At 35.0% G+C, this 18,429-nt stretch overlaps 1 protein-coding gene across 1 annotated transcript; it reads right to left on the bottom strand.

Moving 5' to 3' along the window:
• Positions 1 to 2,365: 2,365 nt before the first annotated feature.
• LOC132286455 (uncharacterized) lies at positions 2,366 to 3,482 on the bottom strand. Its single transcript, XM_059788790.1, has 2 exons — positions 2,881 to 3,482; positions 2,366 to 2,757 (listed from the first exon to the last, which is right to left on the bottom strand). The coding sequence occupies exons 1-2, from the start codon at positions 3,016 to 3,018 to the stop codon at positions 2,596 to 2,598; spliced, it is 300 nt and encodes a 99-aa protein (XP_059644773.1). The 5' UTR covers positions 3,019 to 3,482; the 3' UTR covers positions 2,366 to 2,595.
• Positions 3,483 to 18,429: the final 14,947 nt, after the last annotated feature.

Here is an 18,429-nt window from a genome sequence, read left to right as displayed (position 1 = left end):
TGATGGGTTGTTCTACAATTTAATTCATGTTTGTAGGTAGGTAGATAATCTATACTTGATTTGATATTCCATGACTTATTATTGCAAATTCCATGATTCTCTAGATTGATGTATGCTACAATTGTGACTAGTTTGATGGGTCATGCTTAGATTTGATGGGTTGTTCTACACTTAATTTATTTGTTGGTTAGGTAGACAATTCATACATGAATTTGATGGTCCATACTTAATATTGCAATTAGTAGTCGCATTTTGTTCACAACAATGTATTCCCCATTAATGGAAAGCAAGTGGTTAATTACATGATCTTAGTGGTGATTCCAACACCCTAAGACCTCTCTTCATATCTCTTAAATCCTTATCTCAACTTAGTTTATCTTAATTGCATTTTAATTTTCTTGCATCTTAGTTTAATCAATCAATCTCTCCTTTGCAATCTTGTGATCCACTAGAGTTGAAGTTAAATTCCAACATGTATAATCCCTTGGGACGATCCCTACTCACTCTTGCTACGTTAGTAATAGTGGTGATAGTGATTTTTATAAATTTAAACTTGACCTAAAAGGCTTTTCTTTAACCACACATTCACTACATTATTTTGGCGTATAGGAACAGCCATCGTCATACATTAATAAAACAAATAATGCAATTAAATACAAACAATTAAAATAAAGAATTCAATTAACTAAAAACAATAAACGATTAGGCAAATAATCCAATAATCAAATAAAAATGAAATAACACAATTAATTAAAATACCAAGACTATCCTTTTAAAATTAGGGGTATTACATTCTTCCCCCCTAATAAAAGGAATTCCGTCATCGGAATTCGCTCTTACCTTCGTCCAGTATTTCAGGAAACTGCGAGCGAATGACATCCTCCCGTTCCCAAATAGACTCAGCCTCATTGTGGTGACTCCACTGAACACGCACTAAAGGGATAAATCAGCTTAGTGCCAAAGAAATGTATAATAGACCTCATTCTCTCACTCTAGCACCACTGAAAACGTGTCAAGCAATTGTTCTTCATACACAATTAACCAAAATACCCCTCTGCAGGACACTTGTCAATATACAGTAGAAACCAATGTTGTAACCTGTGTATACTCAATCAAACTTGAATTCCTATGCTGTAATATGTAATGTAGTATCCAAGGCAGATATATAAATATCACATACATAAATGAAATGACTATAATGTCCCTGATAGTGACAGAAACCCTAAAAAACACAATATACCGTAACAAGGCTATGTTTGGTCTGTAATAAAATGTACCTTGCTTGGTCAATTTTAAAGGAGTTCTCTCATATTTAAAATAACCATACTACCCCTATACATCACTGAATTAACCTAGGCACAACAAAATTCATGGAATACTCTTATAATTGGCCAGTAATCATATTTTTGACATTCACAAGGGCAAACCCTAGATCAGAGGTGGGACCAACAGAACATCATCCTAAATCACTCACGTATTTAAGTGTGTGTTTCTCAAAAAGACTTTTTCTCTCAAAAAGCTTCAATAATGATGTAGAAGATAAATCTAGGTTTTTTCGATTGAAGCAATTAACTCACCTCATAGGGTTAAAGTTTTGAGAAGTATTTATACTTAAGAGAGTCCCCCAAAATGTTTAGAATAACCTTTTAAAAACATACTAGGACATCTTAAGATGTTTGATGTGAAAAGGAAACTTAAAATCCCGCAACTAGTCAGGAGAGTATGCGTCGGACTTAGATGGACCGGTCGAACTTTCCTAATGATTCTGAGAAGTACAACTGGTCGGACTATTTTGGATTGGTTGGACTTGGGCAGTTTTAACATAAATACTTTGAACAATCTTATGGAGAAGAGCGACCGGTGGAAAAGAAGTTGGACGTACAGGTCAGACTCTCAAATTTGAACCTTTTCGATCAAAAACAAGTTTTTTTCTTATATGCTACCTCACCAAACTTGAAATATGAAGTGTTCTTACTCACATAGTTGTTCTAAGTGATGTTCCATGGAATCAAATGATACGAGGCACTTGAAATTCAGCTTTGATGATCACAACATAAGATAAGCCGAAAATTACAATTCAATCATCATGCTTTGACACCGAAATTTGCCAACACATGCATAAACTTATAATCTCACAAAAAGCACTTCTTAGATATAGTTTTCAGAAAGTATAAACAAAAGTTATGCGAAATGAGTCTTGAATCAATCAATCAAGCAAGCAAAAGCTTGCACTTGAAAATAACAGTGGAAAGACATGGTCACCCCAATTATTACATGACAAGCTGGTTGAATTTTCATTTCCAATCCCTTTTCTTGGCAACCAAACAGTGAAGGACGATGACAAGCAGTTCATCATATATACACATACATAAAATACCAAACTTTTAAGGATTAAAGAAAAGTATATATATACACAGGGATAAGAGGCACTGAAATGCTCCTCTGGGCATTACAGATTCCTTATAGAGAATATAATCCAAAAGGATCCCATTTCTTGCATCGTTACTAACACAGAGGGAATGCCCTTTTTCTTCTATCCTTTTTCTTGCAATTTCCTTTCCCCTTTCTCGAACTTTCTCTGCAACCAAACACGTATCAAGGAGAGACTACTGAGGAGGAAGAAGCCCCTTTGAAGATGAGGAAATTCAGAGACTCCAATTTGAAATAGATGAAAGTTCCTTCAGTGTGTGTAAAGAAACACCCAAACTTTGAACCCACCACGCATTGCCATCCATTCCCATATCTCATATCAAACTCCTGCAATTACAAGACTTCAACTTTCAGGGAAAAATGGCACCAAAGAAGAGAGACATATATATATATATATATATATAGAGAGAGAGAGAGAGAGAGAGAGAGAGAGGAGAGATATTGGGTTACCTTTTTGATGTGGGCAGCAATAGATTTGCAGTCAAAAACATCATAGAGATCCAGAGCTTCAGAAGCACAAGCCATGGCTTGGATTTGCATCTTCACAGGCATGTCTGTGTCCTCTATCAGAGCCTTCCCTTCCAACATCTTCTCTCTCTCGCATACACAAAAAAGACAGTCAAAGGACTCTCTCTCTCTCTCTTCCAAGTTCCAAGTACTCAAAACAGAGGATATCAGAATTTAAAGCACCGTAGACTCTCTTATCATAATCACCGTTGCAGTGAGTCACCTTCCAAATGTGGAGGAACCATTTGATATGTGTTCTTGTGCTGGCACATAGTCCCATTACTGTCTTTTTCTCTCCTAAACCCGTCCTCGCTTTAGATACTTTCAACAATAAGAAATTATTACGTGAATTCAGCCAATCACTATCAAAAATCTAAATAAATTTGACATAAAATTGATACATTTTACATGTAAGTTAGTTATTGATTCGAGTCTAATGGTCCCAAGACTATAGAATAGTTTCTCAAAATGAATGCTGTCAGTACACACAATCATTCATTATAATTTAAAAGGCATTAAATAAAATAATGAAATTAAACACTAGGGCTACTAGCAACACGTTTACTTCGAAAATGCAATAGCCAATTTGTGCAGATGAGGAGGATCTGAGTCCTTTTTATCCTTATTCTGTAGATAACTTCTCTCTGTATGCGTCAAGTGGATAACAATGCTGTGGATAATGCTGCTGAGGCCGAAAACAATCCAAGCTTTCTCTGGATTTTAGTGCTAATTGCTAGTCAAATTGCTTTGAACTTTGAATAGTTCAGACTTCCTCTGGATTTTAGTGCTAATTGTTAGCCAAATTGTTTTGGAAGAGCTCAGGCTTTTTCGATCATTTGGAAAAGATTTTACTGCGATTTGAAAATTATTTTTCAACTTGTGATTGGGAGAGTTGGTGAAGTACCAGATTGATATGTGTTATCCGAAAGAGCTAGCATTTTTGTCAGTATTCACATTTCAAATGAAAACTAAGCTTTCGAGACAGAACAAGAAGACAAGATGAATATGAAGGCAACTAAGATATTTTCTTTCGTGAATATCAAGATGATATCAGCAATCATGAGAGGTTGATTATAGATATGTGGTTAATTATGTTATATCCACTAATATGTGTGTTTGTGTGTGTAAGAGAGTTCCATTGAATAACTTTTTTAAATTTGAACGGTACACGTTAAATGATCCTCACGTTCATTATTTGAAGTCCAAAATTTGTGTATATCTATAATTAGGCAACATCAAGAAGTTACTCTATGTTATAGATAATAACTAATTGATTTGTTGCCGTGAATTGTCGATTTATTTTTTTTAATTGGTCATTTATGTAACAAATAAAAAAATAAAACCCTCTATCTAATTATATTATGCATGAATAACCATTCAGAAACGATTAGATAATTCATTACAATAAATTAGTATAAGTATCCTTGTTAGTTATTCTGATTGATAAAATGATAATTTTGATGACATCTATCTAATGACTTAAAATCGACATAAATAAAAAAAATACTAATTTAGCAAGTCAGGTAATATCACGTAATAACCATAAATGTTCTCTCTTGTACGCACGATCTCCCCCGCTGCTGTCGCCATTCATTTGAAATCATTGGCCGCAGCCACGATGACCTAGTGAAGAGATCCATCTCTACTAGCGAAATTATCCCAAAATCTCAGAGATATATCCCAATTTCTCTCTCATTGAAAAAAAATCAATTCACGTTTTGAAGCAATTAGGGTTATAAAACTAAACATTTTTCGTCTTCTACATCGGAGTTCAGTTTCAGTCCTAGATTTGAACTCACCTTCATCGTCTCCAATTCCACCTCACCTGCCGGTGATCTCTCTGGTTCCAACTCCACCTCACCTACCAGTGATCTCTTTGACGAGTACTCAATGTTTTCTCCAACACCACTGTCTCGCCCTAATCCTCACTGTCGAATTTGACACCAGCCGGAGCCCAAACAATCACATCAAAATCAACTTGAACAACATCGAATTGAAGGCAATTCTTGGATTGAATTCCTGGATTGAATTTGAGATCATTGATCATATATATATATATATATATATATATTTTTTTTCCTTTCTAGAATTAGCTATTTGAGTAGTATAGAGAATTATTTAATTTCAGCATAGTTTTATGCATAGGAAAAATATATATATCAAAGTAGCAATTCTTGGGGATGTTGAATCTAACGACGTGATGAATATACAAGGCACGATTAGAGTCTGTTGTGATTGGAAGAAAGATGATGCATGATTACTTTGGTGGAGAGATTAAAAAAAAAAAAAAAAAAAAAGAGGAACAGCTGGCCCACACAATGATATACACGTTGATGTCGTATTTTTGTAGATTTTTTACTAGTTAGAGGAAACAGTACTACCAAAGTAATCATACATCATCTCTCTTCCAATCACAATAGACTCTAATTGTGCCTGATATATTCATCAAGTCATTAAATTCAACATCCCCAAGAATTGCTACTTTGATTTTTTTTTTTTTCCCTATGCATAAAACTAAGCTGAAATTAAATAATTCTCTATACCACTCAAGTAGCTAATTCTAGAAAGAAATAAAAAATATATATATATATACATATGATCAATGATCTCAAATTCAATCCAGGAATTGCGTTCGATTCGATGTTGTTCAAGTTTATTTTGATGTGATTGTTTAGGCTCTAGCTAGTGTCAAATTCGACGATGAGGATTAGGGCAAGCCAGTAGTGATGGAGAAAACATTGAGTACTCGTCGGAGAGATCATCAATAGGTGAGGTGGAGTTGGAGCCAGAGAGATCACCGGCAGGTGAGGTGGAATTGGAGACGACGAAGGCGAGGCCAAATCTGGGACTGAAATTGATCTCCAATAAGGTAAAGAAGACGAAAAATATTTAGTTTTATAGCCCTAATTGTTTCAAAACGTGAATTGATTTTTTTTTTTTTTTTTTTTTTTTTTTTCAATGAGAGATAAATTGGGATATATCTCTGAGATTTTGAGATAATTTCACTAGTAGAGATGGATCTCTATCACCAGGTCATTGTGGCTACGGCCAATGATTTCAAATGAAGGGCAACAGCAGCAGAGGAGAACATGTGAGCAAGAACGAATATTTATAGTTATTACGTGGTATTCCGTGACTTGCCAAATTAATATTTTTTATTTATATCGGTTTTAAGTCGTTAGATAGATGTCGTCAAAATTATCATTTTCCCATTTTATTCCTATTTGGTTAGGCCCATTTACATGGATCATTTTCACTCTTCTATATCTTTCTAGTGGTGCCCCTATAAAGTGTAATGGAGAAAACCAGTCTTCGCAAAACATGAACAAATTCATTTAACCAATTGTGATTTCAAATACAATTGTCCAATCTAATAATTATTTAGAATAATAATTGTAATTACTTAGAATAATAATGGCAACCTATTTAATTAGAAGCGGAAAAAGAAAATAATACACTAGAATCGTTATGCTTGATCGAAAAATCAATCACAACAGCTGATGTGTTCAGAATGCAAGTGTCGAGCATCGCGCTAGTGATTTTTTTTTTTTTTTGTCTAAACAAATCCAGCTTTTTTTTCCACAGTTATTAATTCTTTAAATTAAAAACCCAAAAGTTTTCTCACTCCGCTTTCTTTGACAAAAAAGAATAACTTAACATACAAACATCAAATATCAAATATTCATCAAATATCAAATATGCACCAAGTATATCACTTGTATGCTTGTATGCGACACTATGTGTATATTTTAGGGTTTTAATCATAAAACTCCCTACTTTTAAAATAGTGAGAAATTAAAAAATTATCTTAACTAACAAAACTTATCAAGTTTGGCCATTAAATAGATTATGAAATGTCAAATTTGACCTTACTATTTAATATTAAATTAAAGACTATAATTATTATTTTAAAATTACAAAAGTGTCCTTGTCGTTTTCCCAAGCACTTTCATTTAATAGCTTTTAATTAATATTTTTGTAAGCACTTTGGGGTATTTTTGTAATTTTAAAATAATAATTATAGATTTTAATTTAATATTAAATAACAAGGTCAAATTTGACATTTCACAGCCCATTTACCGCCGGTCACGGCTTTGGGGTAACTTGATAAGTTTTGTTAGTTCGTTGAGTTTATAAATTTTACTGAAGGTTTTATACACGATTTTGAAAATAAAGAGGGATTTTGTGATTTTAACCCTATATTTTAAAATCAATCATGCCATAATTGGGCCATTGACCAAACTTTTTATCAGGCCCTTAAACTGCCTCCTCTGGGCTAGTTGGACCTCACTTGCCTAGGCCCTACAGATATGGGCGTGGGCCTACTCAACCCATCAAACGCAGTGTAAATGGTCTCAAGCTGGACAACGAAAGGTTTCTGAACCAGGCTCTTTTTAGCATCCCTAAAATAGTTTTATTATTATTATTATTATTTTTTTTTACCAATAATTAAACTAGTAAGAAAGTGCTATGTAATCCATATTCATAGTAATGATAGAGTAGTGGGAGGATTGGTTCACCATATGACAGAATGTGTTTTACTTAAGTTATGACCTTAGGAAAAATAAAATGGTGAAAAATGATTCACACAACTAAACCAAATACTTACCACGAAAGTTGACAAAGATTACCGCAATAATTATCAATTAAACATCTATAATTACAAAAATATAAATATTAAATTAAAGCAAGTAAAGTAGAGTTTGAGAAATAACATTAGGTTTTTAGCAAGTAAACCCTGATTGGTGAAAATCAATCAATCGTCTCGGAAAAACCTCAGAGACTTTGCCGTCTCGAGCAAAACGATTTATTAATGTCAAAGCATTGAGACTTTCAAAAGCCCGCTTTCTAGGTGGTGAATAGCTTCCTAAAATCAAAGGAAATCGTTGGCCGAAGGTTAGAAAGCATGCAAGTGACTTAAGCTTATACCCTTTCACTTTACCAAAATCAATTGTTGAACGTTTTTGGTTTTGCAATTCCCCCATTCAACAGTACTTGACTTTACTCTTACTCCCTTAATCCATATAAAAGGATAGCTGGTAGATCAACAAGCACTCCACGAATGCCTTGATCTCTTCATAATGTGATCAAGACCTCATCTTCCTTTAATCTAAATTCTGTCAAGGTTTGTAGAAAATTTATTGTTCTGATCAATCTGTAATCTGATGTAAACTCTGAAGATTCCGTGTTGATTAGTAGAAGAACATCACCCTAATCACTCTCGTGTTTAAGTGTGTATTCTAAAAAATATACAATCAAACTTTTTTCTGAAAATCTCTCAAAAGCTTCAATGTTCATGTTGAAGTTGAAAACTTGGACTTTTCAATTGAAACAATCAATCTCCTCTTTAGGGTTAGAGATATGTGTTATATATGTACACTAGAGAATCTTACGATAAGTAAAAAGAGGTTTTAAAGTTATGCAAGGGCAGCTCTGAGAGTTTAGGTAAAAACAAGAAACAAAAAAGTTAACAAAATCTTATTTTTCGTACATTCAGGAAAATTCAATCAGTTAGGTTTGAAAGTTCAACCTGTCATGTTTAAGTTTTTCATATATATATATATATATATATATATATATATATATATATATATATTTGTGTGTGAGGTGTAATTTAAAAGCAAAAGAAAAAGAGAAAAGAAAAAAAAAATGGGTTGGACCCACTCCAATTTTAAGTCCATAAGATGGGTAATGGGTCATTACAGACCCACTGTTTTTCTTTTTTTCTTCTCTCTCGGCTTGCTTCCTCTCTGCCGCTTGCTTTTCTTCTTCTTTTTTCCTTCTACATAATTAAGTTTGATTAATTCCTCATCTCTTGGTATTTTGAAGTGCCGTTTGTGGCAAATTAAAGCTCAGGGCGAGGTCTACAAGTTGATAGGAGCAATTTCTAGTTTGGTGCACTCCTTAATTTTCAAAATTTAGGGCATCAATTTGGGGTTTTTTTTATTGCTTTAGAGGTAGGGGTCTCTAATTCCTACAATCTTGTTCCTTTGTGAATTAATTTTTCTTGATTAGTGTCCTAGCATGTTAAATTGTGATGATTGTTCCTTTGTGAATTAATTTTTCTTGATTAGTATCTTATTAGTATTCTAGCATGCTAAATTGTGATAATTGTTCCTTAAAGTGCCTTGATTGTATATATGAAATATGTGAGAAGGTGTATTTAATTGAATTATAATGTGTAGTTAAGTGAATTGTATGAGAAAATAAAATAAAAACATGCTTAATGTGTTAGTTTTCCATGCCAATAATGCTTAATAATTTGTTAGAAATTTTATGTGAAAGCATGCTAATTGTGTGTTAAAAATTCTCTCCATTACCATATATGCACACAAGCATTGGGCATGAAAGAAAGGGAAAGTGTTTTCAAATAAAATTAAAAATGGGATTTTGGGAAGAAATTTGAGAAATGATTTTGAGAAAACCCAGTCGCCGTAGAGTCACCAAAGGGTCGATATGTTAATATAGCCTAGAAGGAATTAGAGAGATTGCCCTAGCGTGGTTAAGCTATCTGGGCCCCAAATGATGATGCAGAGGTACCAAAGGTAAGGGACAATAGCCAATCATTCTCTCGTGTCGCTGCCGAGTTACCAAAGGGCGGGTTATATTAACAGTTTGTGAAATGATGATATTTTTCTGAAAATGGGGAGTGACATGCATAACATTGCATTCATGGCACGAGATTTATTTATTTTGAACTTAGAATTCCTATTGTCCTATTCTTTGTTTAGATTCACGGGGACACAAGAGGTGTGTCTTAGGCACCACCTACTGAGTAATTTTGCTTACCCCTTTTATTTAACATTTTTTTACAGGAAACGGGAAAGAAGTGGCGGATGACATTCTACCACAGACTCAGTACGGATTAGGAGTTTATTTTGTTACTTTTGTACTTGGGTCACTCTATTTTTGTAAGACTAAGCATAATGTATTTTGTATGATGACTTATGGACTTTGAATATTATAATTATACCTATGGGCTTGTAAAGCATAGACAATTGATCTTAATCTTGTATTTTGGAACTGTAATTAGGATACTTGGATGATATAGTATGTGGTTGTACCACTATGGAATGTATTAGATGTTTATTGTGTTGGGACATGTTAAAAATGTTTTTAAACAGGTTGTTGTAGGACGATTTTTTAGCAGAGGTTATGTCGAATTTTTTTTAAAATTTTGGCATCAATTAGGGTCGTTACAAATTTGGTATCAAAGCCTTGGTTCGAAAACCATTAGGATGACGGTTAGAGGCCTACATAGGAGTTGTATGGGAAGTCATTTGCATAGTTTATGTGATTAATTGTTAAAGTGTTTTGCTATGTGCAAAAGCATGCTTAACTGTTTACTTGTTTACATGCTTACATGCTTATGTGCTTATATTAATGTGTTCATTGCCTAGTCTTGCAAGCTAAGTGTTAGTATAGTATCCCTTTATGTTAAGTTGTTCACGGTTGGACCTTAGTGTTATCGTTATTGAATCGTTTTATTTGTTTTATAGAACGATGTCACGGCGTGAGGAACCCAGGGAAGTTGGCCCTAGGCCAACAAAGGGTGATGTTGGCAAGAGCTCGAGCTCCAATCCGACGGAGCCAGTTGATGAGGACACACTTCTTCGGGATTTAATTGCCCCAAGGGTTGTTCCTACAAGGAGGGATAATGTGGAAGCACCCATTGAAGAGGGTGAAAGTCTGGCGGAACTAGTATTGAATCGCTTGTTGTAGAAGGCCTTAAGGGCCACCATTGCTACTCAGCCGCAGCCGATACCACAACCGGTAGTGCAAGTGGAGGAGACGCCAGTACAGAAGCGTCTCAAGATTATTAAAGGGTTTTCTCAGTTGATGCCGGTAACGTTTGAAGGTGGTACAGATCCTATGGTAGCGGATGACTACATGGAGCAAGTTGAAACTCAATTGACTTCTATGGATGTGATGGAGGATCACTTGAAAATCATCCTAGCCATTTACAAGTTCACAAAGGATGCCAAGTTTTGGTGGAAATCGATCATAAATCAATATAAGATTGAAGAGATGAGTTAGGATAGATTCAAGGAGCTGTTCTATGAGAAGTATTTCCCTGCCTCCAATAGGTGGGAGTTAAAGAATCAGTTTATTGGCCTTATCCAAGGCAATATGTCGGTGACGGAGTACGAGAACAGGTTCACCTCACTCTCTCGCTTTGCTCCAGAGATGGTGAGTAATGAAGTTGATAAGGTTCGGAAGTTTATCTCCAGACTTGACTACAAGATGAGGCCGTTGTTAATAGCACAGGGCCTCAAGGTTTATTCTGAGGCAATGGAAAGAGCATTGATGCTAAAGGCAGAGGTCAATGATAAAGATGCAAGAAGGGAACAGTGGAGACAAAAAAGGAATGTAGGACCATCTGTAGAGGGACTTTTAGGGAAAAGGAACAGGGGTGGTTCATTTTAATTTCAGGGGCAGCAGTCTGCACGATCCGCTCCTACCACTCCTATGCCAGCTGGATCTGATAGGAGTGCAGTTGTTTGCTTTCAGTGCCAGCAGCCTGGACATTACAAGTCCAATTGTCCCATGAGATCGTCTTTAGTTTCTTCATCTCTGAGGGTTTGTTATGGGTGTGGCCAGCAGGGCCACTTGATTCGAGACTGTCCGAGTCAGGGAGCAGGCACCATTAGTGGCAGAGGGTCACGGCAGAGGCCGTCACAATCGGCTACGGTTCAGTCAGGTTTTAAACCACCGCCACCACCACAGCCTGCCATGTCTTCTCAGGGTTCACGACCAGCTAGGAGGGATACTCCTACTGTGTCGGCACAACAATCTGGTGTTCAGATTAGTAGTTCACAGGCACAGGCACCGCAGGGACGTGTCTTTGTACTTGCACCGACTGATGCATCTCTTGGATCGTCAATTATTCGAGGTATATTTCCAGTGTTTGGTTCTTGGGCCCGTGTTTTGTTTGATTCTGGTGTATCTCATTCTTTCATTTCATCATCATTTGCACTTGCATCGGGGTTAGAGGTCAGTTTCATGGATCGGGTGTTGTGTGTTGATACGTCAGTTAGGGTTTCAGTGTCATTGAGCCGAGTTATGCGGGATTGTTCCATTGTGATAGCCGGGCGGACTTTTGTGTTTGATCTTACCCTTCTAGAAATGACTAGTTTTGATGTCATTCTCGGGATGGATTGGTTAGCTTCATTTCATGCTACGATCGACTGTTACAGAGGAAGGGTTACAGTTTGCACTCTCGAGGGAGACTGTTTCTTTTTCGTGGGAGATCGGAGTGATTCCCACATTTCATCTTTTTATGGAGTTCGTGGACGGAGTCGTGGTGATTACTTCTTGGCTAGCCTTATAGCCGAAGAAGATGATGTTGTGAAAGAGGATTATCCTGCGGTTGTTTATGATTTTATGGATGTGTTTCCGGAGGATTTGACAGATTTGCCTCCACACTGAGAAGTGGAGTTCTCTATTGATTTGACGCCAGGTACTGCGCCGATTTCTATGGCACCGTATCGTATGGCACCAGTTGAATTAGAAGAATTAAAGAGGCAGCTTGATGATTTGAGGATGAAAGGTTTCATCCGACCGAGTGTGTCACCGTGGGGCGCACCGGTCTTGTTTGCTAAGAAAAAAAATGGTTCTTTGAGGTTGTGCATTGATTACCGGAAGTTGAATCGTGCTACCATCAAGAATAAGTATCATTTGCCAAGGATAGTTGATTTATTTGATCAGTTGAGAGGAGCCAGATGGGTTGTGATACCCCCGGATTTTCGAATGCGGGTTGGCCAAGCCCACGCTCGAATACCCAAGGATATCAAAAACAAAATCGGTAATAAACCAACACAGAGTACAAAAGAATAAAGAAGAATAAATAAAATACTGACAAGAAACTAAAATGATAATCTAATAATAAACCTTAGAATATATTTTCATTAATTAATAAACTCTTCTGATACAACTGATCCTCCAAAATATAACTCGGGAATCCATACTGTGTGGACCCCTAGAAAATCCAAACTAAACAAATGTCAGCAATAACTGTCTAAATCAGGAAACTGAATCATAAAGGAACTCCTATGTAGCATCGAAAGAATGAAGTAGACTGATCCCCGCTTAGCACGAACAACCTCTACTCCTGACGAACACCTGAAAAATAATAGTGGGTCAGGCCCACAAACAAGTTCTACTCTATTACAGTCCAAGCAGAGATCCGATACACGTATACATCCTAGTCAATCCAACAGTAACTAGTAGTCTGTATATATATATATACACACTAAAGGAACCTCACTAGACTATAGGGTTGTCTCAACCTGAATAGTAGGCAACATGCAAAACGAACATATAGTGGGCATGAGTACCTAAACCTACCAGGGTACACAACTACACTATATCTCGCTACACATCCCTGGCGATATACGCGCCCTAACCACTGATCCTGAAACTCAAGCTCATATCATGACACCATACTTATATATATAAAATCTAGTAACCATTCTATTCAGTATAAATTAATCATCCATAGGTCATTCAACTTGTTCAGCTGACCTGACTTGAATATAAGTAGGACTTAACATTTTAGTTAATCCATTCCCTTATATAATAAATTAATCCTCCATAAGTCATTCAACTTGTCCAGCTGACCTGACTTGAATATAAGTAGGACTTAACATTTTAGTTAATCTATTCCCTTATATAAAATAGGTAGGACTTAACTGATAAGTTAATCCGTCCGTAGAATGTCACCGTCCCATACCGGTGCATTAAACCACACAATCCAACAATTGATGTAACGATTAAGGAAATACATCAAACAATCCAGAAATAACTATGATAATATGATATCAAGTTATCACAAAATAGGAATGACTTATTATTTATTTAAACTTCCTATATTATATGTCCTACACAAACTGAATCTTATACATGATGATATTTTATTATACCGTCAAATAAGCATTCTCTATATCCAATTCATCCTACACATTTAATCTTAATTGCAAAAACATTTTAAAAGATTAAATCCATTCGTTTGTTTAAAACATTCAAATAGCAAGCATCATTATGATTGAGTCTATTTAAATTTATTTAAACCCAAACCTAGTTCATATTTAATGTTTAGGAATCCTAGGCATGTTTCTACGTTACATCATTCCATATATATGAAAAATACATAATGTAAACATATAAAAATTCACACCAGAAATCAAATCAAAATCATGCATTCATCAATTCATAACACAAGAACAGATATGAACCAATTTCATAAAACCTATGTTCTGATCCAATTAAACATGCATAATTATTTAATTTTATGTGTTTAATAAATCCTGGAATTTCCTAGGCATGTACAGAAACACGAATCAAAGGGAAAGAGATAGAAGAAGAACTTGCCTTAAACTTTCGAATCGAAAGTTAAACTTCTTATTCCTTGATCTTCTCTCTACATGGTTTTTCTCCTCCTTCTCTCTACATGGTTTTTCTCCTCCTTCTCTAACTCTCTCTCTCTAGAATATACCACGTGAATATTTCTAACCCCCTTTTACAACCTATAGCTATATATTTATAGGCTAAATAAAATAACCCTAACCCTTTTCCCAATCCAAGTCAACTTAAAAAAAATAAAAATAAAAATATTAAAAAGGTAAGTAAAATATGTTACGTATAATTAATGTATATGTTTATTAAATAAATAAATTATACACATTCCATTATTTATTAATGAATTATCTAATAATACTTAAGTTACCATAATATTATAAAGTAACTTAAAAGATAACACGTATCAAATCTATGTATATTTTTATTATTTAAATATAAAACATATACATAAGATTAAATATTACTACCCAAGTTACCATAAAAGTAATTAATAAATTACTTTTCCTTTTATATATATTAAAAAAGTAAGTAAAATATGTTACGTATATAATTTATGTATATGTTTATTAAATAAATAAATTATACACATTCCATTATTTATTAAAGGATTATTCAATAATACTTAAGTTACCATAATATTATAAAGTAACTTAAAACATAACATGTATCAAATCTATGTATATTTTTATTATTTAAATATAAAATATATACATCAGATTAAATATTACTACTCAAGTTACTATAAAAGTAATTAATAAATTACTTTCCTTTTTATATATGTATATAATATATATCTATATATATACATACACAACTATCAATGTGTAATAATCCACACACATCCAACCTCCTATCCAAGTAGTCCATGGGACCCAATTGGTTGGTCCATGACTACTAACCATAACCATAAAAGAAAAATAAAATAAAATAATAAAAGAAAAGAAATCATTTAATTTATAATTAATCAAAACACCATTTAAGTACATAATCTAATTAAACAATTAACACATAGACAAATACAAATAATACATAGACACATAATCAAATAATCAAGAAATACCTAATTCAATGAAACACATAAGTAATTAGTCAAATAATCAATTAAATAATTAACAATACAATTAAAACAAATAAATAAATACCGAGACTATCCTTTTAAAATTAGGGGTATTAAATGGGTTGAGTTCTTGGAGGACCACAATTTTGACTTGCAGTATCATCCGGGCAAGGCAAATGTGGTAGCAGATGCCTTAAGCTGGAAATCTCATGGGATTCTGGCATGTTTGGCTATTCGGAAGTGGAAGATGCTTAAGGATTTGGCAGAGATGTGATTGCATTGTTTTGATGACGATGTTGACAGTGAGCCAACATTCTTGTTTAGTCTTGTGGCTCAGCCTACTCTTATTGTACGAGTGATTGAGTCATAGAGACAGGACGCGGATTTAGATGTCATTCACGCTTTGATCTCCAGTGGTGAGATAGTGACAGATTGGGCCTTGCATGCAGATAGGGGTCTACGGTTCAGGGGTTTGTTGGTGGTTCCCACGGTTTGTCGTGAGGACGTCAAGAACAACTTCATTTGGGTTGAAACGAATGTGCAATATTTATTTAAGATTCAGTTTGCTACATGAAATAAAATAAAATAATAAAATAATATTTGCTGATACAGTGATCTACGTACAGTCGCAGCCTTCTACGTCCGGTCGTAGAGTGTCCTACGCCCACTTGCGCCCGCAAGGTGAGGCTTACTAGTGCGCGCAAGGTGACCCCCACTGGCGCGCGGCATAACAAGCTATGTTCGAACGTAGGGAACTACGTCCGGTTGTAGAATTGCAAACTCTCTGGCTTATAGTAACAATGGCACAAAATTCCCAAGTACAACAGCTATGTCCAGTCGTAAACCTAGAAAATGGCTTTTTGCCACTTTTGAGACAACTCCTTTCACAACCCAAAACATTGTCACGTGTGTCATTCATCTATTCCAATTACAATTGTAATTGTCCAAAACCCAACCAGCCAACAACAATAAAGTGATGCAATGTATATATATACATGTGAAACAACATTTTAAGACACAAAATAATAAATGTATCTCATTCCCATATATTTATATATACATATATATACATAGCCTGAACATGCCAAATAGCCCAAAAGAATAACATTACTAAGTTAAGACCCTTAAGGTCTTAATTACAATGCCTTATACAAAAATGAATGAATCGCGTCGCTTTAAAAATAAATTACATCAACTAGGCATTAATTACAAAATATTTCAAAGAATGTATCCGCAATCCTAAGTATACCTAGGAGGTCCGTCTTCAACCACGTCATTGTCATACCCTGAAAAATATTAATGGAAGGGATGAGCACGGAGGCTCAGTAGGAGATGTCTAAGGCGCCAACTTTGGACTCCCTTGAGCCACATATCACACATTCGGGATAAAAGAAAACCGGGATCATACTTGAGAATTTCATAGCATTTAGTTCACAAATCAATCTTAACAATAACATTTAGGCATTTCAATACAAGTATGCTTAAAATACAATGCAATGCTCCACATTTTCCCAACCTTGGTCTCAACTGACCCCAATTTGGCCTCTACTGGCCCTAAACTTGGTCTCCACCGACCCTAAACTCACATTTTGAAAATCGCTAACCGACTTTACCGAAGCGAGATTGATTACTATTCCTGGTTCCAAATCCGGCAACCGTTTAAGGCCTAGTAATAACTTTTTCACATTCTACACCGAACCGCGCTACCTCTAGGTCAAGTTAGCACTGGACTCGCAAAATTCGGTTTATTTTATAGAAATTCTTTTTTGAGCCCTTTCTAAATCTATCTTCCTGCTATGCCATGTGTATGCATCAATCATCATCAATTTGAATTCAATTTCATTAAATTTCAACTATAGCATAAATATGGCATTTTCATTTAATTCAATCTCAAACATATGTTTTATAGAAATCATCTACAAGTACGCTCATCATAGAATTCTCATTATCATTATCATTTGCATGCTAGCATTTAGAATTCAACATTCTTACACCTTATTAGTACTATGCTTCACATTTAACACATAAGATACATTTAATTCCCACACTTTAGCATGCTTTCTTCACTTCACAATTTGACATAAAAAGTACATTCAATACCACACATAAGCATGCTTTCATCATGTCATCATCAAGTAGCATTTTATTCACAACTACGCTTTCCAAAATAAACTTTAGAGAAAATATAGCAAAATTATAACACATTAAATAACCCCTACCTCAAGGTGTACTAGCCAAACAAGGCCTTAACCAAGCCCAAATTCAAAGCTCCTCCAAATGCCAACAATGGTGGTCTTAAATTGAAGCTCTTCCCAAGCTCATCAACATATCCTTCCACCAAAATCCTACTCTAAACCTCCCAAAATGAATTTTGAAGCATGAAAGGCATGTATGTGTGTAGATATGTATGGATATAGAGAGAGGAGGAGGAAGAGTTAGAGAGAGGGGTTCTTAACCAAGAATGAGAAGGAAGACAAGGGTTGGCCTTTTGTCTTGCAAACAAAATGTGGTCCTAGCCTTGCCACTTGTCAACATTTTAATGAATTTCACTTTATGCCAAGGTACTTTATAGCCCATCACCTTCTATTGCAATGCCAAGCTAATTCCCCAAATTAGCGCCTAATGTATAGATATAGACATATGTATATGCATGTGAAATGCCAATAACGCCTCTCACCTAGAATAAGAAAACCGGGAGAAGTTCCCAAGCCTGTAAATCGTCTCGATTTCTGAAAATTTTTAAAAATGATCTCGTCAACTCTAATTAACTTAAAATAATTAAAAATACATTTCCAAAACCTTTGGCTCAAAAAATGCCCTAAACGGCCCTCGGGACCCGCGTGGTATGCAAAACGAGGTACAAAAATAAATAAAATAAAATTTCAAAAAATAAAGAAATATTTGGGGCATTATAATCTACCCTCCCTAAGGAGATTTTGTCCTCTAAATGTATCCTCCTTAAGAAGGAGGCCCACAACCATACACTTTCCCGAGAAACACCTTACAAAACTCGCAAGACTATAAGCTCAAAACCTTATTGCCTTTGATACTAGACATCAATAGGCAATCACACATCA

The sequence above is a fragment of the Cornus florida genome, unplaced genomic scaffold (genome assembly GCF_030987335.1).
Source record: "Cornus florida cultivar Cherokee Brave unplaced genomic scaffold, ASM3098733v1 CherokeeBrave_3.0.0_Hap2_Chr11, whole genome shotgun sequence".
NCBI classification, from domain to species: Eukaryota; Viridiplantae; Streptophyta; class Magnoliopsida; order Cornales; family Cornaceae; genus Cornus; species Cornus florida.
The sequence above is the reverse complement of the archived record's forward strand: the minus strand, read 5'-3'. Positions and strand labels throughout refer to the sequence as shown.

Coding starts and splice junctions, on each gene's coding strand:
- LOC132286455 (XM_059788790.1), bottom strand. CDS start 3,018: ATGTTGGAAGGGAAGGCTCTGATAGAGGACACAGACATGCCTGTGAAG. Junction 2,758..2,880: donor TTGCTGCCCACATCAAAAAG/GTAACCCAATAT, acceptor TTGTAATTGCAG/GAGTTTGATATGAGATATGG.